General features: G+C 43.9%; 1 protein-coding gene across 1 annotated transcript in view; it reads right to left on the minus strand.

Moving 5' to 3' along the window:
* Positions 1 to 13,524, minus strand: part of CCDC169 (coiled-coil domain containing 169) — a 51,280-nt gene extending 37,756 nt beyond the window's left edge. Inside the window, exons 1-2 of the mRNA XM_068267077.1 lie at positions 13,392 to 13,524; positions 8,114 to 8,196 (exon numbers count right to left, since the gene is read on the minus strand). Of these exons, the coding sequence (XP_068123178.1) occupies positions 8,114 to 8,196; positions 13,392 to 13,462 (154 nt within the window). The 5' untranslated portion in view covers positions 13,463 to 13,524. The remainder of the gene's footprint in view (positions 1 to 8,113; positions 8,197 to 13,391) is intronic.
* Between the last annotated feature and the right edge of the window lie 12,871 nt (positions 13,525 to 26,395).

A 26,395-nucleotide genomic window follows, 5' to 3' on the forward strand; every position in this document is an offset into this window, starting at 1 on the left:
CCTGAACACATTGTATCCTTTTAAATTGGCTATCCAGTCATGACTTTCATCCATCCATGTCTCGGTTATTCCCACAATGTCATAGCCTTTGTCATTCAGAATGAACTCTAGTTCATCTATTTTATTTGCAAGGCTCCGAGCATTGGTTATCATGCACTTTATATTTTTACCACCACATTTACCAATTTTGTTTACCTGAAATGGGCTACTTGAAGTTTTACCAACCTCCTTAATCTTTACACTGTCCCCACCCCCCTCTCCACCCCCCATAATGTTAGGCTCCCACTGTCTTTTTACCTTATCTTGTCTATATGTTGAGACTTTATCCTCCCGCCTCCCCCCAGATCCTAGTTTAAAATCTCCTCCAACCGTTTAGCCATCTTCTCCCCCAATGCAGCTGCACCCTCCCCATTAAGGTGCAGCCCGTCCCTGCTGTAGAACCTGTAGCCGACTGCAAAGTCTGCCCAGTTCTCCAGGAACCCAAACCCTTCCTTCCTACACCAATTTCTCAGCCACTTATTTAACTCCCTAAGCTCCCTCTGTCTCTCAGATGTAGCACGTGGCACTGGCAGTATTTCAGAGAACACCACCTTGGAGGTCCTTGCTTTAAGTTTATCTCCAAGTACCTGAAAATCATTTTTGAGGACCTTCCATCTCCCACTAACTTTGTCATTGGTGCCAATGTGTACCATGACAGCCGGGTCTTCCCCAGCCCCACCCAATAATCTGTCAATTCTTTCCGCTATATGCCGAACCCGAGCACCCGGGAGGCAACAGACTGTACGGCATTCACGGTTTCTTCGACAGATTACCCTGTCTGTGCGCCTAATAATTGAATCCCCTACCACCAGTACCTGTCTAGCCTTAGCTGCACTCCTATTCCCTTTCTCGTTACAGCAGTCTGCCCCTTGGTTGCTAAGGAGCACATCCTGCTGCAGCATTGCTACTCCAGAGTCGTCCTCACCAATATTACGCAAACAAGCATACTTATTAGTGAGGGACAACTCGGGACTAGCCTCCCTGCCACTTTTTCCCCTACCCCTTCTAACTGTGACCCAACTAGCGGCTACCTCTGCTTCTTGCTCCGGCTTTACTCCACCCGCCTCATCTTCAAGGGTTCCATCAAGTGTCTGGATCGTGAGATCCAAGCTCATCTCCATGTTGTGTATGCGTCTCAGTGTTGCGAGATGCTTATTTAGCTCTGCGACTTCCGCCTCTAACCGAGCAACACGCACACATCCAGGGCAACAGTAAACACCCTCAATCCGCTGATCAAGGCATGCATACATGCTGCAGGATGTACACTGTACTGCATTGTCCAACATGATGACTATTGTGTGGGGAAATCATGTTGGACAATGCAGTACAGTGTACATCCTGCAGCATGTATGCATGCCTTGATCAGCGGATTGAGGGTGTTTACTGTTGCCCTGGATGTGTGCGTGTTGCTCGGTTAGAGCAACACGCACACATCCAGGGCAACAGTAACAGTTTTGGTTTCTGGGGTCTGGGAGGTCAGCAGAAGGGGGACCTGTGGAATCAGGCCCTCTGCTGTTTAGCACTCACCTCCACCACCGACATGCTGCCAACATCCTGCCAACACCTCCAGCTCCTGCTGCTCCACTCCAAAATGCTTGCCCATGTGTCCCCAGCCAATATCGCCGCAAAAATCCGCATAGGAAGTGGGGTAGAAGATCCGGATTTCTCAGCCAGTGTGTTGTGCGGCCTCCGGTTCCCATTTGTTTGTATTGGCCGGATGGTGCAGTCCGGCTCCGCCCCGGATACGGCTGCCGGAGGGGCCGGATGAAAAAATAGCGCATGTTGGAACGGAGGCCGGAGTCCGGATACGGCCCGGATCCGGTCCGGCTCCGGTTCTGCAGAACGGACCCATGTGAACGGACGCATAGGCTTTAATTGCTATGCCGTGCGTCCGTTCCGTCCGTTCTGCAGGCGGTGCGGCTCCGGCACGGCGATTCCGGAGGGCCACCGCAAGTGTGAACCGGGCCTAAAGTATAATGATCAAAAAACTGTGATTGTTTTAGATCAAGCTGGAGCTAACTGAATTGACAAGATAATGCTAAAACATTCAAATAATGATCATTTCAGATTAATTTGCAATCAATACCTAGGAAGACTGAATGAAATATACATGTGTGGCCACCATGAAGGTGTGTTGTCTGTAAGAACCAAGCCTGATCTTTCCTACCACACTGTGGGCACCGAGCGATATACAGGCACATCATTCAGGTGTACCCAAGCAGTATGTACGGTTTCCATGGAGAAGGTAAGAGAAACAATGCCACGGGCACATGATGGAGCAGCTTCTAGTGGCTGTTGTGAGCGCTAGTGTTTGAATTCGGCATAGCCGCCGCTCATATACTGTACATATTGCACATAATTTCAAGATGCAGGATTATACACATTTTGTATGAAAAATTCATTCAGCTTGAAAATGAACCACACAAATTTTACCTCAGTAGGATTTGACTGGCTTATTTTTAACATGTTTTGGTTTCTGGACGTAGAAACTACGTCCAGAAACCATGTGCGCTACCGCGCGCCCCCGCGGCCGATCGCGCGCGTGCACGCGCACTCCCGGCCGCGGATTCGGTAGTCAGGGAATCAATGTATCGGACTATGAAGTCCGATCATTGATTCCTCTCCCCCGCTGAAAAAGCGACAGCTTCTCTCGGAAGCTGCGCCTTTTCTGGCCATTCACTTCCTGATGCGCCACTCTAAGCGTGTGTTACGCTTAGAGTGACGTCATGTAAACAAACTCATGGCCGCCATCTTGTGGCCAAAAAGTAATACTACACCTGAAAATAAAAATGAATTCAAATCAACACACATTTACATTATAAATCTATTGTTTACCCCCCACCCTCCCAAAACTACCCAAATAAAATGTTTACTATAAATAAAAAAAACCATTACAATTAAAAAAAAAAAAAACATGTAAATATTTACCTAAGGGTCTAAACTTTTTAAATATCAATGTAAAGATGAAAAATTTCTATATTTTTTTTATTTTAAACTTGTTAATAGTGATGGATGCAAAATGGAAAAAATGCACCTTTATTTCCAAATAAAATATTGTCGCCATACATTGTGATAGGGACATAATTTTAATGGTGTAATAACCGGGACATATGGGCATATACAATACGTGAGTTTTAATTATGGAGGCATGTATTATTTTAAAACTATAATGGCTGAAAACTGAGAAATAATGAATTTTTCCATTTTTTTCTTATTTTTCCTGTTAAAATGCGTTTACAGTAAAGTGGCTCTTAGCAAAATGTACCCCCCAAAGAAAGCCTAATCGGTGGCGGAAAAAACAAGATATAGATCAGTGCATTGTGATAAGTAGTGATAAAGTTATAGGCTAATGAATGGGAGGTGAACATTTCTCTCGTGAAAACCACGGAACCTGAATGGGTTAAGCTGCATACATTTCCATACAAAATTTGCATATTGCCGCATCAACTCGAAATTGGCTGCATCTCACTGACCATCCCCATTGCGCGCGCGCGCACACACACACACACACACACACACACACACACACACACACACACACACACACACACACACACACACACACACCACACCACACACACACCACACACACACACACACACACACACACACACACACACACACACACACACACACACACACACACACACACACACACCACACACACACACACACACACACACACACACACACACACACACACACACACACACACTCCCTCTCTCTCACACATTTTAACCTATCACATTCAAGCCTGCCAGCAGTAAAGATGATAACCTGCAGGCTCACGCTGGATCATACAGCATGAACAAATTCTTATTTTGCAATGTCTTGATTATTTTTTCCCCTACTATTATCTTAAAGATAGAAAATATTATAGAAAATATTATAATAAAAAAGTGCTTCATTTTTACAATAATTATGTATAAATGATTTAGTTAGTGTTTTCCCATTGTACAATCTTTCCTCTCCCTGATTTACATTTTGACATTTACCACATGGTGACATTTGTACTGCTGGCAGGTGATTTCATTGGAAGGAGATGCTGCTTGCTTTTTTGGCAGTTGGACCCAGCTGTAAACAGCTTGTTATTTTCCACTATGCAATGAGGTTCACAGACATGAAACTGTCAGGACCATGGTCCTGACATCACACTGTGGGAGAGGTTTCACCCCAATATCAGCCATACAGAGCCCCCTGATGATCCATTTGTGAAAATGTAAATATTTCTCATGGGAAAAGGGGGTATCAGCTACTGATTGGGATGAAGTTCAATTCTTGGTCACGGTTTCTCTTTAAGTTTAAGGGAATACCTGATAATAATATGAACTTGTAGAAAATAGATATAATGATGACGCTTTACCTGCTAGGGATGGCCATTTGTCTTGTTATTTAACTGCATTTTCATTCTAATCTTCAAATTAGTGTTGGGCTATAGCTCAGTGCTGCAAAAAGATGATCTAACCTTGCAAGTGTCTCTAAATAAAGTATTTTCCGTTCTTTTACTTTATATATTCCTTGACTGCTCATTTGTAGCTTGACAGTCCTATTACCAGTATTACCTGTTACCAGCACTGAACCTACACTGCAGACCAGGTAGACTCTCAAGCTTGTTCCAGCCATTTTGCACTGATAATAAGGTATGACACAAGTAAACAAGACAGAAAGCTCTCCCTGACTGATAAGGCGTTACTATTATAGCAGTCTTAGAATTGGAATTCACAATGCTACAAATGTATTTTAGTAAACAGAAGGACACCTAGAGCGAGAGGTGTATGGTGTATTCCAGACCTTATGCTGTTATATACTCCCCATTTTTCATTGCCTGATGAAGCAGGATTAGGCCTGTGAAACGCGTTGCAACTGTATTCGGAGTACGTCAATAAATTTGTCTTTCTTGAATCTGACAGTCTATGTGTCTGCTTCAGGGAGGTAAGTCCACCACTGCCTCCTGAGCATTTTTATAACTTTTAGTGATTTTTATCCTTTTGGCGCCTCTGTTTACTGTATACTATACCAGCGTCCACCCCAGGTGGAGGGGTGTTTAAACCCCTTCTTTCTTCTGATCTACAGAGAGCGACTTCTTAATCCTGAGTGGGGACAGGTGTAATCTCCCCACCTGCATTTACAGTGGTTGCCTTGGAGGTAACTCTGGTTTGTGAGTATTATTACTGAGTATTATCTACTCTATATCATCCTATACCAGTACACACTACACTATCTTGGGCTCTCTGTGTCCCCTCCTCCTTATATCACCCTACAAGAGGGGTGTATGGAGGCTGCCATATTTAGTTCCTTTTAAACAATACCAGTTGCCTGGCAGTCCTGCTGATCTTCTGCCTCTAATTCTTTTAGCCATAGACCCTGAACACGCATGCAGATCAGATATTTCTGACAAAAATCTGACAAGATTAGCTGCATGCTTGTTTCAGGTGTGTGATTCAGACCCTACTGATTCCAGAATGCCAGGGAACTGGTATTGTTTAAAAGGAAATAAATATGGCAGCCTCCATATCCCTCTCGCTTCAGGTTCCCTTTAATAGTTTGTAAATGCAAGTTTACTTTACACAAGTTTTATATTAAGTCAGCCAGCCACAACTTTGTCAGATCAGTCATCCCTTTTAAAACTCTCATAACTGTAATAATACTAAGTCTTCCTAATGGAGCTGAAGTCCATCCACGCACACGTTCTTAAGCTCTTAAAGATTTAGCACGGTGAAGCTGTGCAGTCATTGCTGTCGGCTCCTGGGGATTTTCAAAAGCCTCTCCATTAGTTTGTGTACAACCATATGCTGTTAATCATAAAAATGCAGTTTGCTTAGCATCATACACGCTATAAAACTTGGACAGTCTAATTCTTGTAGCCTGTGGTCCCTGGCAGAAAATAATGCTCTAACCACGAGATTACAAAGCAAAACTCCTGGCATTGGCTAAAAAATAACAACAACAACCCTCTGGGGAGATAAATGTGTACTGTACTGTATTCACCTCCTTAGGAGGGCTGCTTCTGGTTTCTGTACCTTTTCTTCTCTCCTCTGCAGGTCTCTTGTCCCCTGTGTCATTGTGACAGAGGTGAAAATCCCCACTGGTATAGATGGGCGGGTTAGTATTACCAATTAGGGGATCAGCTAGGGTTGGGTATCATTTTAAGGGACTGAGGTTAAGCCTGGTACACACTTTTAATTATGATTGGCCAATTACTTACCAGTTTTACCACTGCCATGTAGTATGAGTGTCAACAGATAGTGAATACTATGAGCAGATTATGTGGAGGTGCTAAGATTGGTCGGTGATCGGCCAATCATAATTGACAGTGTGTACCAGGCTTTAGAGTTGAGCCTGATACAGGCTTTCGATCATGATTCACGCATACCATAAAGATTTAATTGGAAAAATATGTTCTTATATAATTCAAACCCCACTGGTCCTTTCTATCCTGGTTCATTTTCCTTCATATTAACATTTAAAAATAAGAAATAGACTAATTTAAAGGAGGGGAATAAAATTTAGCAGTACAAAAATACATATATTTACATAGATCTGTACATGAGTCCTGAAAGAGGGACAGAGGGACTGGGTTCCCAAAGAGGGACTGTCCCTCCAAAAGAGGGACAGTTGGGAGCTATGGTTTTATTTTATATTTAAACATTTACAAAGTAGATGAATGTTTTGTTGCCTCTGCTCAGTGCCAGCCAATTAAGTGTCCCTAAATGAAAATAGAACCTTTTTTTAGATGTTTATGGCTGTAATTAGCTTATCAGTGAATGTTTACTATATAAGACAGAAGGGGCTTGATTCACTAACCGGCGCTAAGCCGGTTAGTGAGCCCTATAACTTAGTGGGCGCAAACCACAGCACTAAGTATTTTGCGCCCACACATCACTGTCAGTCCCGCTCAGTGCGCGCGGTGCGACGATAACGTCGCACCCGCTGCCCCTTAAACGCCGCAACCGGTGCGATGAACACGGTGCATCGGGTGCCCACTGAAGCAGCGCATCAATGCTCCGTTTGGGGGCACCCGATGCGCCGTTTTGTTGTTTAAGGGGCAGCGGGTGCGACCACCGCGTACTAATACCGGCCAGCCGCACTGCGAGAGGCTGTGAGCGAAGTAGCTCTGCGCGGCAGTTAGTGCGCGCAGAGCTACTTAGGGAGCAGTAAGAGGCTTTTCACAGCGGCACTAACACTTAGCCCCGCTTTGTGAATCAAGCCCAAGCTGTCACTTCCATGCCTAAAAATTTACTCTTTCGGGTACCTAAATAAAACAAGTAAAACAGCCTCGTTATTCATGTTTTCCACTGTATATAAACATGTTTATCTTATCATGTCACGTCACCTCGGGTACACTTTAAGCTCTCTCATTACATAAAGTAGTAAAATTGGCCAAATAATTGGATGTGTGTACCTGTACCTAAAGCCTGGTATACACATTCTTTTTTTATTAGCCAATGAATAGCCTATTTAACCACCTGCATGTAGAATGAGGGCCAGTAGGTTTTGAATACAATGAACATATTGTGTTGGTAAGCTCTCTTACTACATGGATGTAGTAACATTTGCCAATGATTGGTCAATCACAATTGGATGTGTGTATCCACCCTCAGTAAGTATAGTGCTTAGGGTAAAGCAGTAGGATTAGCCATACTATGCCAGGGAAAAAAACACATATATATAAGTAGATAAATACTTGATCTACTTACATAACACATGTATTGTACTGTCCACGTTTTGATTTCAGTGAATTTTATATAGTAAATGAAGAGAATTCTGTTCCTGGTGGGAACTATGTCTTTTGCCCACAGTTTGAGGCTAAATCCTGATGTCATTTCTGCCTTTAACTTTTTTTTCTTTTCTCTCCTTTTCTCCAAATCGCTGAGACAATTTTTAACAAATCCGGGCCAGGTTTGTTTTGTTGGATCACATATTTAATCACTGGAGACCCATAATTAATAAATTATGCCACTGGTGTAGGTTAAAGCATAAAGCAGGTGTACATCCATTGATTTGCTGATATTGATTGATCATGCTATGTATTTCTGTTCCCCCATTTAATGACAACACACAGAAGCCTCCTTACCTTCATCCTCCACACTGCTGAGTTTTCTTTCCAGTTCTGCGACTGTGTTTCTTATTTCATATATTGATGCTTGTAACATTTCCCTGAGCAACAGCAAAGACAATGAACTTCATTTATCACCCAGTAATGAAAAAATGTCAGCGAAATCCCTGATGAGAAGAGATAGTACTGTGAAAGGAGATCTCTGGTCGGGCCACAGTGATTAATGAGTTAATTCAATATCCAGGGCAAAGTCCGCCCAGAATGGAGTAATCAGTTCTGATTGGGCTGACATTTAAAGCCATACTGTACATATCACCTATAAACATTAGTGAGTTTTCCAAAATAAACATCAACATTATTGTGTAATAGGATTATGATTATTTAGTATTTATATAGCGCCAACATCTTCCGTAGTGCTGTACAGAGTACAGTATATATGATCTTGTCACTTAAAGAGGAACTGTAGTGAAAATAACATAATGCATACAATTGCTTATTGTTTACTATATTCATTTATAGACTATTTAGTGAGTGTTTGCCTTTGTAAAATCTTTCCTCTCCCTGATTTACATTCTGAAATGTATCACAGGTGGGACACCTTTAGTTCTGCCAGGTGATCTATATGCAGTGTTCTCCTCAAGCTCTTTTAGCCGGGTGCTCCACCTGGCTAGTTTTGGTGAGCACCCGGCTGTCATCAGCTTACCTCCTCCTCTGCTGTAAGCAGAGTTGCACACAGAAGCACTGGCCCTGCATTCTCTCATCTCGCCCCACCCAGCTACTTTTTAATGCCACCCGGCTACTATTTCATGCCACCCGGCTGGAAAAAAATTCTGGGGAGAACACTGTATATGGAATGTTTGTTACTGAGAGTTCTATGCACAGAGGGAGATTTTGCTTGCTTGGCAGTTGGAAAAAGCAGTTAATTCCCACAATGCAACGATCTTCACAGACAGCAAACTGTCAGGACCTTGGTCATGACATCACACTGTGGGAGGGGTTTCACCACAATATCAGCCATACATCTATTTGAGAAAAGGTACAGATTTCTCATGGGATTTGGGGGGGGGGGCAGCTATTAATTGGAACACAGTTCAATCCTTGGTTTAAGTTCCTCTTTAAATGTCCCTCAGTGGGGCTCACAATCGTATCCCTATTGTAGACATATGACTTATATGTATAGTTGTTAGGATGTGGGAGGAAACCGGAGTACCCAAAGAAAACCTACGCTGTTACGTGGAGAATATATGCCCCTGTGCTGCCCATATTATGATGCAGTAATGTGTGTCTCAGAGGTGTATTATTATTTTTATTCATATAAGCACCATCAGCCTCTGTGGGCTGGGCAACAACAACCAGACGATGCTGAAGATTAATTAATTCCCTGTCCCCTCTAAAGTCTTTTCCTCCCAGGTACAGAAACTGCTCCTAAAAGCAGTACTGGCTGGGAGTTTGCTCGAGCCCGGCACAGACATTAGCGAGGCACACTTCCGAACGCAGCTGAACTCAGATGAGACATAATGCGGTTTCTTGCTGACGGATAACTTCCCTGCATGTCAAATGGCCATATGACACAGAACAGAACATTTACAGTGGGTTGCAAAAGTATTCAGCCCCCTTGAAGTTTTCCACATTTTTGTCATATTACTGCCACAAACATGAATCAATTTTATTGGAATTCCACGTGAAAGACCAATACAAAGAGGTGTACACATGAGAAGTGGATCGAAAATCATACATGATTCCAAACTTATTTTACAAATAAATAACTGCAAAGTGGTGTGTGTATAATTATTCGGCCCCCTTTGATCTGAGTGCAGTCAGTTGCCTATAGACATTGCCTGATGAGTGCTAATGACTAAATAGAGTGCACCTGTGTGTAATCTAATGTCAGTACAAATACAGCTGCTCTGTGAGGGCCTCAGAGGTTGTCTAAGAGAATATTGAGAGCAACAACACCGTGAAGTCCAAAGAACACACAAGACAGGTCAGGGATCAAGTTATTGAGAAATGTAAAACAGGCTTAGGCTACAAAAAGATTTTCAAAGCCTTGAACATCCCACGGAGCACTGTTCAAGCGATCATTCAGAAATGGAAGGAGTATGGTACAAATGTACACCTACCAAGACAAGGCCGTCCACCTAAACTCACAGGCCGAACAAGGAGAGCGCTGATCCGAAATGCAGTCAAGAGGCCCATGGTGACTCTGGACGAGCTGCAGATATCTACAGCTCAGGTGGGAGACTCTTTCCATAGGACAACTATTAGTCATGCACTGTACAAAGTTGGTCTTTATGGAAGAGTGGCAAGAAGTAAGGCATTGTTAACAGAAAGCATAAGAAGTCCCGTTTGCAGTTTGCCACAAGCCATGTTGGGGACACAGCAACCATGTGGAAGAAGGTGCTCTGGTCAGATGAGACCAAAATGGAATTTTTTGCCAAAATGCAAAACGCTATGTGTGGCAGAATACTAACACTGCACATCACTCTGAACACACCATCCCCACTGTCAAATATGGTGGTGGCAGCATCATGCTTTGGGGGTGCTCCTCTTCAGCAGGGACAGGGAAGCTGGTCAGAGTTGATGGGAAGATTGATGGAGCCAATCACAGGGCAAACTTGGAAGAAAACCTCTTGCAGACTGCAAAAGACTTGAGACTGGGGCGGAGGTTCACCTTCCAGCAGGACAATGACCCTAAACATAAAGCTAGGGCAACAATGGAATGGTTTAAAATAAAACATATCTATGTGTTAGAATGGCCCAATCAAAGTCCAGATCTAAATCCAATCGAGAATCTGTGGCAAGATCTGAAAACTGCTGTTCACAAACACTGTCCATCTAATCTGACTGAGCTGGAGCTGTTTTGCAAAGAAGAATGGGCAATGACTTCAGTCTCTAGATGTGCAAAGCTGGTAGAGACATACCCTAAAAGACTGGCAGCTGTAATTGCAGCAAAAGGTGGTTCTACAAAGTATTGACTCAGGGGGCCGAATAATTATGCACTCCCCACTTTGCAGTTATTGATTTGTAAAAAATGTTTGGAATGATGTATGATTTTCGATCCACTTCTCACATGTACACCACTTTTGTAGGAGGGAAGTAATAACAATTAGCTAGGAAAAAGCCTATAAGAGCCTAACTAAACTCTCCCTAGCAGAGTGTGTCAGCATCTGTCTCTTAACTAATCAGAGCAGGCAGACTAGTGAGTAAAACGGCACAAGGACCTTGCCTTTTATAAGGGGGGGGGGGGGGGCCTAGGAGTGAGTGCAGTCTGATTGGCAACAATGTGCCTGCTGACTGTGATGTAGAGGGTCAAAGTTCTGCTCAATAGAGCATTATGGGGTGAATCGAACTTCTGGGAAAGTTCGCCTGGAACCGTTCGCGACATCTCTAATGGTGTTATGTCATGAACATGGTCCTGACAGTTTCCTGTCTGTGAGCCTTTTTGCACTGTAGGAAATAACAGCTGTTTCCAACTGCCAAGCAATCAGTATCTCCCTTTGTGCATATGGACATCTATAAAAAACCAACCTTTTAGCCTATCGCATTGTTAGGTGGTGTGGCTATAGACAAAGGCAGTGGGGCTGTCTGTTTTTTTTTTTTTAGGTCTGCCCAATAACATGGCGAATATCAATCATTTCTTGATCTCGTCTATTTTTAACTTCTCATTGTGCAATGTATTGATGAATTTATTTCCTCCTTAAACTAAAGTTACTCTTTCAATTAAAGCAAGAAGGCATTTGATGGCTGGCAGATCGGAGGCTGAATTGCCCGAGAAAAACTCAGTTCAACCTCTGGTGTAATGTACCTTGAATGTGTCCCCATCAGAGTCTAGTGCCCTGACGACTGTCTCACACCAAAAAGCACTAGCGATTTTATGCAATTTTCATAGCACTTTAGCTTTTCTATGCTTGTTACAGAATCGTCATTGCTCCATGCAGCACTTTGGTGGTTAGCACTCTAAACTTGCAGCGCTGGGTCTATGGTTCAAATCAGCTTCCTCCCACATCCCAAAAACATATGCATAAGTTAACTAGCAACTCCCTAAATTGGCCCTACATTACGATGGGCATATGACTATGATAAGGATTATACTGTAAGCCCCTCTGAGGGAGAGTTAGTGACAAAACTATATGTACTCTGTAAAGCACTGCCAAAGATGTCAGTGCTATAAAAATACTAAGGGCTGGTGCACACAGGCGTCTAAATGCAGTGTTCATTGGTTAAAAATAATCTAGCGCTGGCTGTCCATTCAAATGTTCACGTTGTTCGCGTAAACGCTGCACTAGATCACTTTGTCCTTCTAGGGAGCTCAAAACAAGAGCAATGACGAAATGTTGGTAACCAATGCCAAATGCTTTTCTTCCTGAAGCAGAAAAGCATTGGCTAAACAAGACACCGCAAGCCAGTCCCCTGTGTGAACCAGGCCAGCCCTAAATACCTGTGATAATAATAACTCTTCCACTGAGTGGTAAAGTGTTGCACCAACTGTGTTAGCCATCAGTAATAGCAAGAAGTTTCAGGATGATGCCATTTATTGCCTAGCTTAGAAGAAACAAATCTAAATTGGCCATTAAATGGTATCATCCTGATTCAAAACTTCTTGCTTCCACTGAGTAGAGATGATCATAGACACATTTAGGCCTCGTTCACATCTAAAATCATCATCGCAAACGCTTAGCGAGTTTGTGCAGCATTCCCCCCCGGCACTCCACTGCGCGCTGCATTTTTGGTAAAAGCGTTTTTCCAGTGCAGTTTATAAATACACTCCCTGACGCAAGTCAGGAAGTGAACTCTTTGACCTGGAAAATAATAAATACAATGTATTTATTATTAAAAACACGAACGCAATCACTACACAAAGCGATTTTCTGAGTGTTTGCTTTTTTCCTATACCTTCCGTTGAGGCAAAATCGCCTCAAAAATGGTACAGGCACCACTTTGCCAGATGAGAACTCTCTCATAGGGGGTCATTGCACAAGCGTTTTTAGGGAGATTTTTTACAATTGCCTGCGCTTGAAAAAAGTGCAAACACGCCCCTAGTGTGAATGCGCCCATACTGTGTTTTTATGGAAATAGCATGCAGCTAAAAGTATCATAACAAGTAAGTTGCTGAGACCAGTTTCAAGGCTGCATGCTATCTGCATGTTATTTGATAACTCTAGAACTTCTATTTACAAGCCATGATCATAGATCAGAGTGATCTGCAGAGTCTGTGGCTCCTATCTATAATATAGCAGCTCTGCGGCACATTCCACACTCTGCAGCAGTAAGCAGGACAGCTGGAAGCTTTGCTCACTTCATTCTCTTCTCCACCTGCAGCTCCTCCACTAGCTGCTGCTCATCAGGATTCTCCCGGCTCCTCTCCATCCTCCTCTCCCACCTTCAGTTACTCGTTGCCATGACTACAAAGGCTATAACCACGTGACCGACGCTCGTGACGATCTGTACGCGGCGCCGTCACAAAGCGCCGTGGCATGCTGGAGCAGATAGGTGGGGGTATGATTGGTTGTCTGGGACTGGGAGAGGTTACGCAGCACTGACGTCACTGCAGTCTGGGCGGCTGATACGAAATGGAGAGCGAGTCTCTGGGGGTGTACGATGGCATGGTGGCAGATCTGGGTAATGTGATCACTTCTGCTGTCTCTGGCGGTCGCTACATAAGCCTGCCATACATTGACTGACTTTCACCTGACCTGCCCAAGAGATAGATCTCTCTGCGATCCACATCTGAACAAAGAGGAATCCATAGCTCCCAACTGTCCCTCTTTTGGAGCCATATCCCTCTTTTTGGAGGGGTATCTCTCTTTGGGAGCAAAATTCCTCTCTGCCTCCTTTTCTCTAATTTGTCCCTTTTTAGGGACTGATGTAAAGATCCATTTAAATATATGTATTTTCTCCTAAATATGTTTTAAATTAACGCTAATTTATTTTCATCCTTTTAAATTAATATATTGTTTTCTTTTAAACATTATTAGAAAAAAACAAAAACTAATGATAGATAGGACCAGTGTGGTTTCCATGATAAAACATCTTTTGCTTTCAATTTTTTAGTGATATGCGTGACTAGGGGGTGTGGCTGGAGATGACTAAAGGTGCGTCAAATTCAAGTTGGGAGGTAAGGTGCTCTCACTAGTCTCTCCAGCTAGTGCGCTTCCTGACCTATGCTACCGTCTTCTCCTGGTGCCTGTAGTGACCTGGCGGTATTTACGGGGGTGCTACAGGCACCTAGAGATGATTGTAGGACAGAGTGAGCCGGTGTAGTGAAAATTTTTGCTACCTATCATATTTTGCAACTTGCCATAGAGGACAGTGTATGACTGTGTAGGCGTTGCTCCTCTCTGTTAACACGCCTGTAATTTTTTGCAACCACAGATCCCATTGAGCTAGAAGGGGGATTGTTCCCTCCAGGGGGGGTTATTAGTTGAGCAAGAGGGGGGATTGTTTCCTCGGGGGGTGGGGGGTTATTAGTTGAGGAAGAGGGGGGATTGTTCCCTCCAGGGGGGGTTATTAGTTGAGCAACAGGGGGGATTGTTCCCTCCAGGGGGGGTTATTAGTTGAGCAAGAGGGGGTATTGATCCCTGGGGGGGGGGGGGTTATTAGTTGAGCAAGAGGGGGGATTGTTCCCTCCAGGGGGGGTTATTAGTTGAGCAAGAGGGGGGATTGTTCCCTCCAGGGGGGGGTTATTAGTTGAGCAAGAGGGGAGGGTTCTGTGTGAGAATAGGGTTTGGTTGGGTTGCATTTTCTGATACAGATAGGTTAAAGTCAATGGCTAGGTTGCACTTTCTGATAGCTATACGTATAAATAAGTGCAACCGGTTGCAAAATCTGATAAAGTTGCAAAAAATTTCACCACACCGGCTGGAGAGGTGAGTGTGCTAAAACTCTGCATAGGACCTCGGATAGGGCAGAATAGAGGGGGGGATGAAATGGGATGCTCTAGCCCCTTCTTCCCCCCCCATAGATACCACTGCATCCCCTGCTGTACATTGCCATCGATGGACTAGCAAAGAACCATCCTGTTAGATTGTTAATGTCGGTCACTTTCTGCAAGAAATCAATTGAAATTTTGATTGGTCAGCATGTTGAGGCATAGGCAGACTTGATTCCTGTGATCTAATCTGCTGAAGAATGTCTCATAGTGTATAGGTACCTCATGGGCTCTATTCAGTATATTGAGAAGGCGGGGAGATGACAAATCCACTTGCGGTCAAATCTGGGTGAAAATCTACCTTCTTATTCTAAAATCTTTTTGTAGATCTTCACTGGGAAGGATAAGACAGTTACTTAAAATGAATAACAAAAGCTGGGACCGGCAACCGATTTAGCAAATTATGGAAGTGGCGTGATTCTCTGTGCGATCGCCAGGCTGTGCAGTTAGTACAAAAACCATGCGACTCCTCAGTTTATGAAACCTCCAACTCCACAGCCCTGGTGATCACTACTTGGCTATTGTAGCCATTGCTCCTAAAATTGTGATCGAAGAGCATCAAGTTTGATAAGGTAGATTTTCACTGCCAATTTGACCACAAGTGGATTTCTCATTTCCCTGCCTGCCCAGTCAATACACTGAGTACAGGAGTTAAGGTACTAATACACTATGAGGAAACAAAGGTTATCAGCACACATATTTGCAAGTTATAGCTATACACTTATAGATTTGCAGCAGATTCGACTATCAGATAGATTTCTGTCAGATGCTTGTCAAGTTGAATCTGACAGGAATCTATCTGATGTGTGCCACACACTAGGAACAGATTTCCAATAGCTTTCAGAATAAAATCTATTGGCAATCCATCTAAAGCTGGCCATACACTCGTTAGATTAGCAACAGATAGATCATCAGATGGATCTCTGATCTATCTGATGTGCTTAGGAACATTTTTTTACTAGGAACAGATTTCCAATAGATTTCAGTATGAAATCTATTGAAAATCGATCTGATGGCATTTTTTTGCCATCAGATTTCCATTAGGTCCAATGCAAAATGATAAGCCATCTCAACAGATCGACCTAGATTTTCCAGCATGTCAGATCTATCGAAATCGGCCGCAAATTGATCGATTGGTCAATCGATTTGCGAGTGATCGGCCGATAATCTGTACAGTGTATGGGCACCTTAAATGAATTATTGGACCATTAGATTCAATACAACTGTATGGGCCATTGATCTGCTGCCAGCAGCAGATTGACCTAGATTTTCCATCCTAGAATCTATTTCTGATCCATCGATCGATTCCATAGAATGGCTGAAATCGACCAGTGTATGGGCCCTTTAACATCCTGTGCTTTCAAATTAGCTTATCTATCTTATCTGCTGTGCCAGTCAGGTGACATAGAGGATAGGTCAAATTACAACTTCTGATTGGGAGGAATTAGGCAGGCTTAAAGGGATACTGTAGGGGGGTCAGGGGAAAATGAGTTGAACTTACCCGGGGCTTCTAACGGTCCCCCGCAGACATCCTGTGTTGGCGCAGCCACCCACCGATGCTCCGGCCCTGCCTCCGGTTCACTTCTGGAATTTCTGACTTTAAAGTCAGAAAACCACTGCGCCTGCACGCCCGTGTCCTCGATCCCGCTGATGTCATCAAGAGCGCACAGCGCAGGCCAAGTATGGTCTGTGTCTGCGCAGTACACTCCTGGTGACATCAGCGGGAGCGAGGACACGGGCGTGCAGGCGCAGTGGTTTTCTGACTTTAAAGTCAGAAATTCCAGAAGTGAACCGGAGGCGGGGCCGGAGCATCGGTGAGTGGCTGCGCCAACACAGGATGTCTGTGGGGGACTGTTAGAAGCCCTGGGTAAGTTCAACTCATTTTCCCCCAACCCCCCCCCCCCCCCCCCTACAGTATCCCTTTAACTCTCCTGTGCAAGAATTTAGGCCCACTTTAAAGGAGAACTGGAGAGAGAGGTATATGGGGGCTGGAATATTTGTTTTCATTTAACCACTTGAGGACCACAGTGGTAAACCCCCCTAAAGACCAGGCCGTTATTTTCATAATTGGCCACTGCAGCCCCACCACCACACACACCAACAGAGTTCTCTGTTGGTGGGGTCTGATCGCCTCCCTTGTGTTTATTTTTTAATAAATGTTGATGTTCAATTTTTTTTTTTTACTAATTCTGTTTTTTTTTTTTTTTTTTATAGAAATCCCCTCCCTCCTCCCAGCCGGTCAATCACGCGATCGGCTGTCATAGGCTTCTGCCTATGAGAGCCGTTCGCTTTCTTGTCCCCCAGGGGGACAGCCGTGTCACACTGCTGTCCCCAGTACAACACTGCTGCTAATCGCAGCACTGTACTATGAAAATAGACGGCGATCGCGCCGTCTAACGCTCGGAGACTGAAGACGAGGCGGAGCTCCACCCCCCAAGGAGATGCGCGTGCACCCTGCGCGCGATCTCCTTCAGTAGCGGCTCCAGGACCTGAGGTCAATTGGCGTTAGGTGGTCCTGGGGCTGCCGCCGCGGCCACGCCCATTGTCGTGGAGGGGTCGTAGAGTAGTTAAGCAATACCAGTTGCCTGGCTATCCTGCTAATCCTCTGCCTCTGATACTTTCAGCCATAGGCCCTGACCAAGCATGCAGCAGATCAGGTGTTTCTGACAATTTTGACAGATATGACAAGATTAGCTGCATGCTTGTTTCTGGTGTGATTCAGACACTACTGCAGCCAAATAGACCAGCAGAACTGCCAGGCAACTGGTATTGCTTAAAAGGAAAGAAATATGGCTGCCTCCATATACCTCTCCCTACAGTTCTCCTTTAACCTTTGTTTCTGCATGTACTAGTGATATTGTCTATATCACTTTATCAAGCACTCAGGATATCTTTGATAGTGTGCCAGCTCTAACCATTGACTGTATACCTACAGTATATACACTAGGAGACGTTCCTCTGCAGAACACTGCTAGTGGGACCACTCCCATAGGGATCCACTGGAGTAGCGATTTGTCAATTGCTGGCGATCGGCAAGCGCACCAAAAGCGCTTCTAAGTGGGTCTCAGCCCTAACTTAATAAATACAGTTGGAGGATTGGAACAAAGTACAGAATTACCAGCACACCACAGCAGTAGCAGCACCTGATTTTGTTTGTTTCTAATCTGTAATAAAAAATGAGTCACATCCCCAGCTAACTGAGACTTTTTGTATTTCTTCTGCAGAGATGTTAACACAAGAAGCTGCGGTTCTGGGTGGGAAGTTTAAGCGAATACATCAATACAATGTGACTCTGAAGCAGTTGAATACAAGCTTTGATCAGGTAAGGCCTGTGTGTTATTCTGCATTGAGTACGGTAATACAAAGCCAAGCCGCTTCTTTCAGTCTTCCTTTTAAACAAAACCAGTTGCCTGGCAGCTCTGGTGATCTATTTGGCTGTAGTAGTGTCTGAATAACTCCAGAAACAAGCATGCCGCTAATCTTCTAAGATTTGACAATAATGTTAAAAACTCCTGATATGCATATGCTTGTTCAGGGTGTATGGCTAAAAGTAGTAGAGGATCAGCAGGACAGCCAGGCAACTGGTGTTGCTTAAAAGGAAATAAATATGGCAACCTCCATATCCTTTTCGTTACAATTGTCCTCTTAACCAGTTCGGCCTATCTGGACGAGCTTCCACGTCCAGATAGGCACTGCTGCTGCCGCCGGCTCGGGCGCGCCCCCGCTGCCAGTCCCCCAATCAGTGAATGGGAATATAATTCCCATTCACCGATCTAACTTCCCCGCAGAAATATCAACGCTTTCTCTCCAGAGAGCGCGGTATTTCTGCCTCCAGGAAACTTCTCCCCAGCATTTTAGTTCCTGGATGCGAGATCGTTCGCATCCAGGACTTTTTTCACTGTGGCCATCTTGTGGCCAATTAGTAAACTGCTCCCACATACATTTTTAATTAAAAAAAAATATTATTTTACATTTAAAATTAGCAGTTTCCCTCCCACACCAAAAATTACCCACATACACTTTTTTTTATAAAAAAAAAAAAAAAAAAAAAAAAAATACAATTAAAACAAAAACAACATAAATAGTTACCCAAGGGTCTGAACTTTTTAAATATGCATGTCAAGAGAATATGTTGTTATATTATTTAAAATTATAAGCTTATAAATAGTGATGGACGCAAATTGAAAAAATGCACCATTATTTCTAAATTAAATATCGGGACCATAAATTGTGATAGGGACATCGTTTAAACGGTGTAATAACCGGGACAGATGGGCAAATAAAATACATGCATTTTAATTACGGTAGCGTATATTAATTTCAAACTATAATGGCCAAAAACTGAGAAATAATGAATTTTTCCGTTTTTTTCTTATTCTTCCTGTTAAAATGCATTTACAGTAAAGTGGCTCTTAGCAAAATGTACCCCCCAAAGAAAGCCTAATTGGTGGCAGAAAAAACAAGATATAGATCAATTCATTGTGATAAGTAGCAATAAAGTTATAGGCGAATGAATGGGAGGTGAACGTTGCTCGGATGCATGAGATTTTCGGCACTGCGGTGCTGAACCGGTTAAAGGGAGTCTGAAGCGATTTTAACAATAAAAAACAGATACCTAAGCAGAGGGAAGACTCTTGATCCTATACAGGACCTGTTCTCCTCCTGGTCTCCGCAGGCTCCCCCATTAGCAGCCTATGGTCGGGGACTGCCCTCTTCCGACATCTGTGGAAGCAAACTAGTCGCTGCGTACGCAGGAGGGCCCTCTCTACCGCATTCAGTACAGAGCCGCCGGTCTTCAGGAGCCCGATCGCTTCTGAAGACTACTAAAGTCTCTCATGGCGGAGATTCAAACGGGGGAGCCTGCGGAGGGAACGAGGAGATTGGCAGGAAAACCGGAAGACTCGGAAGACTCTATAAGACCCAGAGCCTTCCCTCTCCTTAGGTGAGGATCTGTTTTTTTTTTTCTTATATTTAAAGTCTCTTCAGACTTACTTGACTACTACACACATCCAATTTTGATTGGTCAATCATTGACAGATTTTACCACCTCCATATAGCATACTATGAACAAGATGTGTTTACCCACATAATCTGTTCGTAGTATTCAAAATCTGCTGGCACTCGTACTACATGGAATTGGTAAAAATTGGCATTGGTAGTATTGAAAGTCAATAGATTTTGAATACCATGAGCAGATTGTGTAGGTAAACCCTCATGCTATATGGAGATGGTAAAACTGTTCCATGATTGGCCAATCAAAATTGAAGGTGAGTACCAGGCTTTAAGGTGGCTACACGTGACACAATAAAAAGGTTTAATTTCACAGCAATTTAAATTTAAAAAAATCAGCTTTTTCTGTACAACTGATTTTTTTTTTTTTTTTTTTTTTTTTTTTTTTTATTTAATCAAACAAGAAATCCAATAGAATTGCTTTTAATTCTTCAATTGGATTGAAAGGAAACATGAAAAATTGTATCGTGTCCCAAACTTAAAGAGACTCTGTAACAATTTGTAGCCTTATTTCTTCTATCCTAGAAGTTCCTATACTTGTTCTAATGTGGTCTGTCTTACTGCAGCCTTTCCTAGTTGCAAAGTGGCTGTATAATCTCTGTTATATAATCTAATCTTCTTTCCTCTGAAGGCTTTGTCGGACTCAGGCTGGAATGTGCTGCACTGCTTGTGATAGGATAGAAGCTGTACACACCCTCTCCACGCCCCCTGCAGGCTCTGTGTGAGTCACAGACTGAACTCCTCTCAGCCTATCACATGCTGTTAGCAGCCATGTCTTTTGTTTGTAAACACTGCCTAAAACTGGCAATTACAAGCCAGGATTGCAGCAGGGAGTGGCAGAAACAGCACAGAGGGGCTCAGAACATAATTAATAGAATGGTATGCTTTTTATTGTAAGAATTTTAAAGTACAGATTCTCTTTAATACTAATTGATAATTGAATGGTCAGCCTCAGCCCTGCAATATCGCCCAAAGGTACATGTCATTATCCTGCAGGATAGTGAGGCACCTGTCAGCCTCGGCCCTGAGGTGTCGCCCAAGGGTTTGGGTACTGACCCCCGCCGGGCTTTAAGGATGAAACTATCTGTAGGAGTAAGTGTGGTCTGCAGTATTAAATGCAAAGGACAGATCAAGAACGATGAGAATGGAATTTGGATTTAGCTGTAAGAAGATCATTTGCTACTTTAAGAGCTGTTTTTGAGTGCGGATGGGAAGATGCCATTAGAAAGTGATAGGTTAAATAGCGATAGTAGTAGGCAGTGAGATGTACCCTAAAATATCACGCAGACAGATATGCGCTCAATGATATTAGGTAGTCACAGGTACCTCACAGTATAATGTAATCCAGTGTGCCCCCAAGTATTATGCCCCCAAATCCCCAGTATAGGAAGCCTTATTCCTACAGTATAGGTGGCCATATATTCCCTCACTATAGATAGCCCGATGTCCATAACTCCTCAGAATTGCTGGGTTTCAACTCCAGGTTCCCCCACCAGGCAGCCAGAATTTTAACTTGTATAGGTAGCAAGATTCCCCAATGTATAGGTGACCAGTTTTATCCTCACACTAGGTAGCCTGTGTGCCCCCTTTCTCTCCCTGAGTTGCAGAGATCTCCAAGCTCCTGCACTGCATCTTCATCGCCTGAGTGCAGCTTAGCTCAGTCTTCATAGCTCCAGCTGTGTTAGAGCCTGAAGAGGTGAGACACTTTGCTCTTCTTGCAATTCTCCAGCTGGGCTGGAATAACCCCAAAGCAACCACAAGAGGGTCCACCGTGTGTCTACATGAGGCCCGATGCGAAGGCCCTCTGGACCCCCAATCAATTGCTTGGTCAGTAATCTAGCCCGAAACCTTGGAGAGATTTGACTGGTCAATTGTCATACAAACTGCACTGAAAATGGAATGTGATTGATATCAATATGCTCCCCTTTATTTAATATCTTTTGTGTGCTATTTTCTTTTATTTGCCCCTCAGGTCCAGTCCAGGCTTGTACGCATTGCTGCTGTAAGGCCGGGTGCTAGCAAAACAGATAGCAGTCGGAAAGCAGAGCCATGATGATTGAATCAAAGGACCTACTTGCTCAGCATGAAGCCACCTGTTTACTGGAATTATGAAGACCGGCATTTGTCTCACAATGACCAAGTTACCTGGTCGGCCTCTACACTTGTAGACTGAAAGCTTGTCAGAGCTGTTTGAATATTATCACATCTGATACAAAATACTGTAGATTTCTCAAGTGGCCTGACGTTGGAACATGGGGAGAAGTTATCAATAAGGTACACCTTATGCAGGTTCCTCTCAGCTGCAGATCTCCTCCTTGAGCCCTGGACCTGCCATCTTAGTTTACCAGTAAAGCAAAACTCAAAATGGTCATAGTATAACTGCATTCTGTAAACACCATTTGTGTTCTTTATACTGGTCTTTAGTATCTATTAAAGCACAGTACTTCAATACAGTCTGATTTTATAGTCATATGAGCATAAAACATACTTGTGTTCACAGAGGTTAACATACACCTGAACTGAGAGGGGGTTTGATTTGCTCTAGGTGCCGTTTTATGAATGGTGCTGTGACACAGCACCATCCTCTCAATCCAGTGCCCCCAGAAGTCCCTGTTCTAGCCAGCCAAAATCTTTGACTGACTAGAACATAGATTATGAGCAAGGAGGAAATGGCACTTATCCTATCTAGGAATGCTCCGATCACGCCCACTTGTACTGCTGTAATTTTATGACCTGTTAAAACAAACCCCACAGCATAACTCACTTACTCCGGATTCCCTTCGCTGTTTTTTCCACCTTTTCAGTTCTCCTGTCCTGCCACCATTTCCTCGTCTCTGCCGCGGTTTCAACGCTATGGTGCAGACCTGGAAATACAGTGGGATGTGAAAGTTTGGGCAACCTTGTTAATTTTCATGCGAGAACGCCAGCGCATACCACTAAGGCTGCATCTGAAATGACCACCAGCTCAGTGTGTAGCACCTATATAGACTTTCTACACACTTCGCATTCAATTCAGATGCAACATTTTCATGATTTACCAGTATAAATTGTTGGTTGTTACCATAAAAAATGTCAGTTAAATATATCATATAGGAGACAAACAGTGATAATTGAGAAGTGAAATTAAGTTTGTTGGATTTACAGAAAGTGCGTAATAATTGTTTATATAAAATTAGGCAGGTGCATAAATTTGGGCACTGTTGTCATTTTGATTTCAAAGCCTTTAGAACTACTGGAACGCAAATTGGCTTGGTAAGCTCAGTGGCCACTGACCTACATACACAGGTGAATCCAATTATGAGAATGAGTATTTAAGGGGGTCAATTGTAAGTTTCCATCATTTAATTTTTTCTGAAGAGTAGCAACATGGGGGTCTCAAAACAAATCTCAAATGACCTGAAGACAAATTGTTCACCATCATAGTTTAGGGGAAGGATACAGAAAGTGGTCTCAGATTTTGGCTGTCGGTTTTCACAGTTAGGAACATATTGAAGAAATGGAAGACCACAGGCTCAGTTCAAGTTAAGGCTCGAAGTGGCAATCCAAGAAAAATCTTGGAAAAACAGAACCAACAAATGGTGAGAACAGTCAGTCAACCCAAAGACCTACAACATCATCTTGCTGCAGATGGAGTCACTGTGCATTGTTCAATTATTCGGCACACTTTACACAAGGAGATGCTGTATGGGAGAGTGATGCAAAGGATGCCTTTTCTCCGCCCACAGCACAAACAGCCACTTGAGGTATGCTAAAGCACATTTGGACAAGCCAGCTTCATTTTGGAATAAGGTGCTGTGGACTGATTAAACTAAAATTGAGTTATTTGGGCATAACCAGGGGGTTGTGCATAGAGGAAAAACACCTGCTACCTACAGTAAAATGTGGTGGGGCTATGTGGCCAGTGCAGTGACTGGAAATCTTGTCAAAGTTGAGGGACGCATGGATCCCACTCAGTATCAGCAGATTCTGAAGACCAAAGTCCAGGAATCAGTGACAAAGCTGAAGCTGCGCCAGGGCTCGGTCTTTCAACAAGATAACGACCCTAAGCACTGCTCAAAGTCCAGGCATTCATGCAGAGGAACAAGTACAACATTCTGGAATAGCCATCTTGGTCCTCAAACCTGAATATAATTGAAAATCTGTGGTGTGAGTTAAAGAGCCGTCCATGCTTGGAAGCCACCTTTTCAGTCCTCCTAATTGCAAAAGATGTCTTGTGTTTATTTGTATGGAGAGAGGAGACATTGCTCAATGGGAAAATAGCTGTACAGGTTGGAAGAAGTCTTCTGTGTGGGTGAATGTTTTCCCATGGAGCTTGGGTCCTACATGTTAGGCAAGGCTTGTACTGATACTTGGTTGTCACAAATCATGCAAATCGTTTCAACTTGCGTGTAAAGGCTATGCAGCTTGACATTGGACCACCCTATTTCAGCAGGAAGTAAATCTGATTGGTCCAATTTCAAGCTGTTTTATCTACTTACATCTTATTAACCATCTCTGATGGCCATCATGCTCATCCTCTATCTTTTTACATACCTTCCTCTGTACCACGATGGTCGGAGCCATGCTTATGCGCTTTGAGTCCCATGGGAGAAAAGCGCTTTATAAATGTTTGTTGTTGTGATGTGTTTAAGTAGACATTACTCACATACTGACTAAACTGGTGGTGCTTTAATTGAGGGCCCGTTTTCACTATCGCAAATTCGCATGGGCAAGTGGATGGGACTGTTTCCACTTCTCAAGATTTCTGAGCGTTTTCCTGTGCAGAAAAAATCTGCACGGCAAAGCCATCAGAATTTGCATACCGCTATGCGATTCGCATACAATGTATTTAATAGGAAGTTCGCATGTGGTTTTGGTATGCAAATACGCATATGAACAATGGAAAAGCACACAGGCACTGCAATGGTTGAATTCACATACATAGTCATCCATGTGAAATTGTATGCAAATTAGCATGAAAATTTGCATACAACCGCATACGAAATTCACATCCGCAAACTAATTTTTGCCGTGGTGATTCCCACCGCACAAGTGGCCCTTATAGAGCTGCCTCCTGGGTTTTTCTTGTGCACAGCCACATTACATGTTGTACTTGTACTGAAAGGTTACCCAAAAAAAAAAAAAAAAACAGACTTTACCAGATCACCCAACTCCTGGTTTCTGGCTAAATTAACCCTCCTAGCGGTCTATTAAATTCCGCCAGGAGGCAGCGCAGCAGTCTTTTTTTTTTTTTTTTTTAAATCATGTACCGAGCCCAGGGCTCGCTACATGATAGCCGCTGTGCAGCGGCATCCCCACACCCGCTTCGATCAGGAAATCCCGTTCAAAGAACGGGATTTCCGGGAGGGCTTCCCCCCTCGCCACGTCGGGGACGTCATTGGGAGTCCCGATCTACCCCTCAGCGCTGCCTGGCACTGATTGGCCAGGCAGCGCTCGGGGGGGGGGGGGGGGCAGTCCTGCTGTTCTTTCTGGCTGCAGTAGTGACTGAATCAAACACCTGAAACAAGCATGCAGCTAATCCAGTCTGACTTCAGTCAGAAACATCTGATCTGCATGCTTGTTCAGGACCTATGGCTAAAAGTATTAGCGGCAGAGGATCAGCAGGACAGCCAGGTGGCTAGTATTGTTAAAAATTAAATATGTCATGTATGGCTGGAAATAAGAACATTATGGGTGCAATACTTAACCCGCCTGGCGGTATGCAGTTTCAGTGGCTGCGTCCGCGGGAGGGATTTTTGTAATCGTTGTAGCCAGCACTAGGCTAGCTACCAGTGTCTCCCACACTTCTCTGATCCCCCCGATCGCCGCCGATTATATTAACCCAGCCGCGATCTCACGAGAGCCACAGCCTCCCCAATCAGCTTCAGTTGTCGCTATGGCGACGATTGGACATGACGGCGACGTCATGCGCAGTCCCGATCCTCCCCATAGCGAAGCCTGGAGCTGATTGGGAGGCTGCGCCATCGCGGGATCTCTGGTGGGGTATGTATTACGGCGGTGATCGGAGGGACTTTGGGGAAACAGGTAGCTAGCCTAGTGCTAGCTACAACTATTACAAGTTTTATTACAAAAATGCCTCCCAGGGCCATGTAATCCTCTGCGGCGGCTACCCCGAGTGTAGGTCAGGGTTACCGCCAGGAGGGTTAATGGGCAACTTAACTGTAATTCCACCATTTTCATTTTAAAGAAAACCTGTAACGACAAGAAGTTCCCCTGGGGGTACTCGCCTCGGTAGGGGGAAGCCTCTGGATCCTATTGAGGCTTCCCCGTCCTCCTGTGTCCCACGGCATTCTTGCTGTGACCCTCCGAATAGCGGGGATGTAAATATTTACCTTCCCGGCTCCAGCACAGGCGCAGTATCG

Source organism: Hyperolius riggenbachi, chromosome 2 (assembly GCF_040937935.1).
Source record: "Hyperolius riggenbachi isolate aHypRig1 chromosome 2, aHypRig1.pri, whole genome shotgun sequence".
Taxonomy (NCBI): Eukaryota; Metazoa; Chordata; class Amphibia; order Anura; family Hyperoliidae; genus Hyperolius; species Hyperolius riggenbachi.